This window comes from Mus pahari, chromosome 2 (assembly GCF_900095145.1).
Source record: "Mus pahari chromosome 2, PAHARI_EIJ_v1.1, whole genome shotgun sequence".
In the NCBI taxonomy this organism is placed as follows: domain Eukaryota; kingdom Metazoa; phylum Chordata; class Mammalia; order Rodentia; family Muridae; genus Mus; species Mus pahari.
In genome coordinates this window covers 2,444,034-2,446,079 of record NC_034591.1, presented here as the reverse complement: position 1 = coordinate 2,446,079, position 2,046 = coordinate 2,444,034, and the positions used below count along the sequence as shown (strand labels likewise).

Sequence of the window (2,046 nt, the reverse complement as noted above, 5' to 3'; positions counted from 1 at the left end):
GGTTTCTCTGTATAGCCCTGGCTGTCCTGGAACTCACTTTGTAGACCAGGCTGGCCTCGAACTCAGAAATCTGCCTGCCTCTGCCTCCCGAGTGCTGGTATTAAAGGCGTGCGCCACCACGCCCAACACTATTTGAATCTTAATTGGATTTTTCTGCTCTGGTTCTCAGGAGAATAAATACTTTATATTGTTCCATCAAACAAAAGAGTTGTAGCCAGACAACAGCGGTGCACGCCTTTAATCCCAGCACTTGAGAGGCAGAGGCAGGCCGTTGTCTGAGTTGGAAGCCAGCCTGGTCTACAGAGCAAAGTCCAGGACAGCCAGAGCTACATAGAGAAACAAGAAATCCCTGTCTCAAAAAACAAAACAATAACAAAACAATAGTATCATAAATGGAACAGACTTTATTATTCTTTTTCTAGGTGGCTGAAGCCATACTATTTTATAGCAGTCATGGAGATCAGTAAAGATGTTACAAACCCAGAAGAACTTTGGAAAATGAAGCCAAAGGGGAACCTGGAAGATGACAGTTACTCGGTAAAATAATGACTATAGTAGCTAATAATTAAAATCTATACATACTAAAAGTGTATTCTGAATCCACTAGTGTTGCGAAAGGCATTCCATTCTATTCTGCTGATCTCTGAGCTCAGATGCCTGTAGCTGAAGCTGTCTGGTGTAATTGAGGTGACTTGACCAATTACTGGGGCTTAATGTTCCATGGGTCCCTGAATTTCCTGGTTCTTGCATTTCTGTATGAAGTGAATAAACTGGACGAGACCAATCTCCAAGGCCCCGTCACTCCTTTCTAACGCCTGGGCTTCTAAGTTTAAAAACAAAAGTCATGACGGCCTGTATAGTAGTTTTGTACGCATCTTTGTAGGCACTATGGCAGCTTACAAGAGAGTCCACCAAGGAAATGGTGAGCCACTGTTTAACTAAATAAATAGTCTGTGCAAAAATTACTTTTGGCCAATAGCAGGATTAAATGTTTCTTGCTACAGCATTTTAAAGGCAGCAGGAGTTTTTTTTGGTTCCAAACACTTACCTTTATAAAGTATTTAAAATGTAGTTCTGAGAATCACAAGCATATACCCGTAAAACAAAACAATTTAGCTCTCTTACTCGCTGTATCATAACTTTTTACCAGAAAACTGTTCTCAGCCAGTTCACTGGGTTGTGTTAACATGCAAGATTTGCACAGAGTCCTTTCCTTTCTGGGTGGCGTAATTAGAAAGACATTGGATGGAAGACTGATTCATGCCGGATGGCAAGAGGGGACATCCTTAGATGCTGACCTCTGTGGAGTTCTTTGTGGTTAGTTCTGTGTGAGATGAGCATGAGAACCCAGCATTGAGAGCAACGGGAGTTTCTCCTCAGCACACGTGGAGCTACGAGAACGAAAACTTAAATAAGCAGGCGGTTCGGAAAGGAACACCATCGGAAACACTCTGTGGTCTTCATTTGGATTTTTAAAAATTTTGTCTTCCCTTAGCCCTTGTGCAAACAAACAAACAAAAAAAATTATCCGACACACTTTCTTTTGAATTACTGACCAGCACAAAACATGGTGGACAGAGAAGTACTACCTTGTCAGGAAGCAGATGTGTCTGCAGGAGGTCACTAGTTAGTTAAATATCTTTTTTTTTTCTTTTTAGCTTTCTGATCATTAATTCATCTGTTTTAGATATATAAAATCAGAGAGCAAGATTGCACAATGAAACTCATATTCTCCTTTATCGTAATCACCCTGTTATCCCTGCCATTCTCATTAAAACCACAACCACATAATGAAATTCACATTTTTCTCTACTAGGATTGATTGACTCTATTATTCCAGATCCTTTGCATTTGTATTAATAAATTCACTGTTACTGCTCTGCATAATTGCCCAGGAACCAGTAAAAATATTACAGAACACTATTATGATATGCATATTTGCTGCTTTTTCCAAAGAATACTGGACTTGTTTAAAGATATAGATATATATATATATCTTTATATCTTTATATATATATATATATATATATATATATATATATATAT

The 2,046-nt window shown here is 38.7% G+C and overlaps 1 protein-coding gene across 1 annotated transcript in view; it reads left to right on the top strand.

The window, feature by feature from the left end:
• The window catches only part of Steap1 (STEAP family member 1), a 10,671-nt gene that overhangs the window by 3,712 nt on the left and 4,913 nt on the right, over nucleotides 1-2,046 (top strand). Inside the window, exon 2 of the mRNA XM_021191564.1 lies at nucleotides 423-537. Within this exon, the coding sequence (XP_021047223.1) occupies nucleotides 454-537 (84 nt within the window). The 5' untranslated portion in view covers nucleotides 423-453. The remainder of the gene's footprint in view (nucleotides 1-422; nucleotides 538-2,046) is intronic.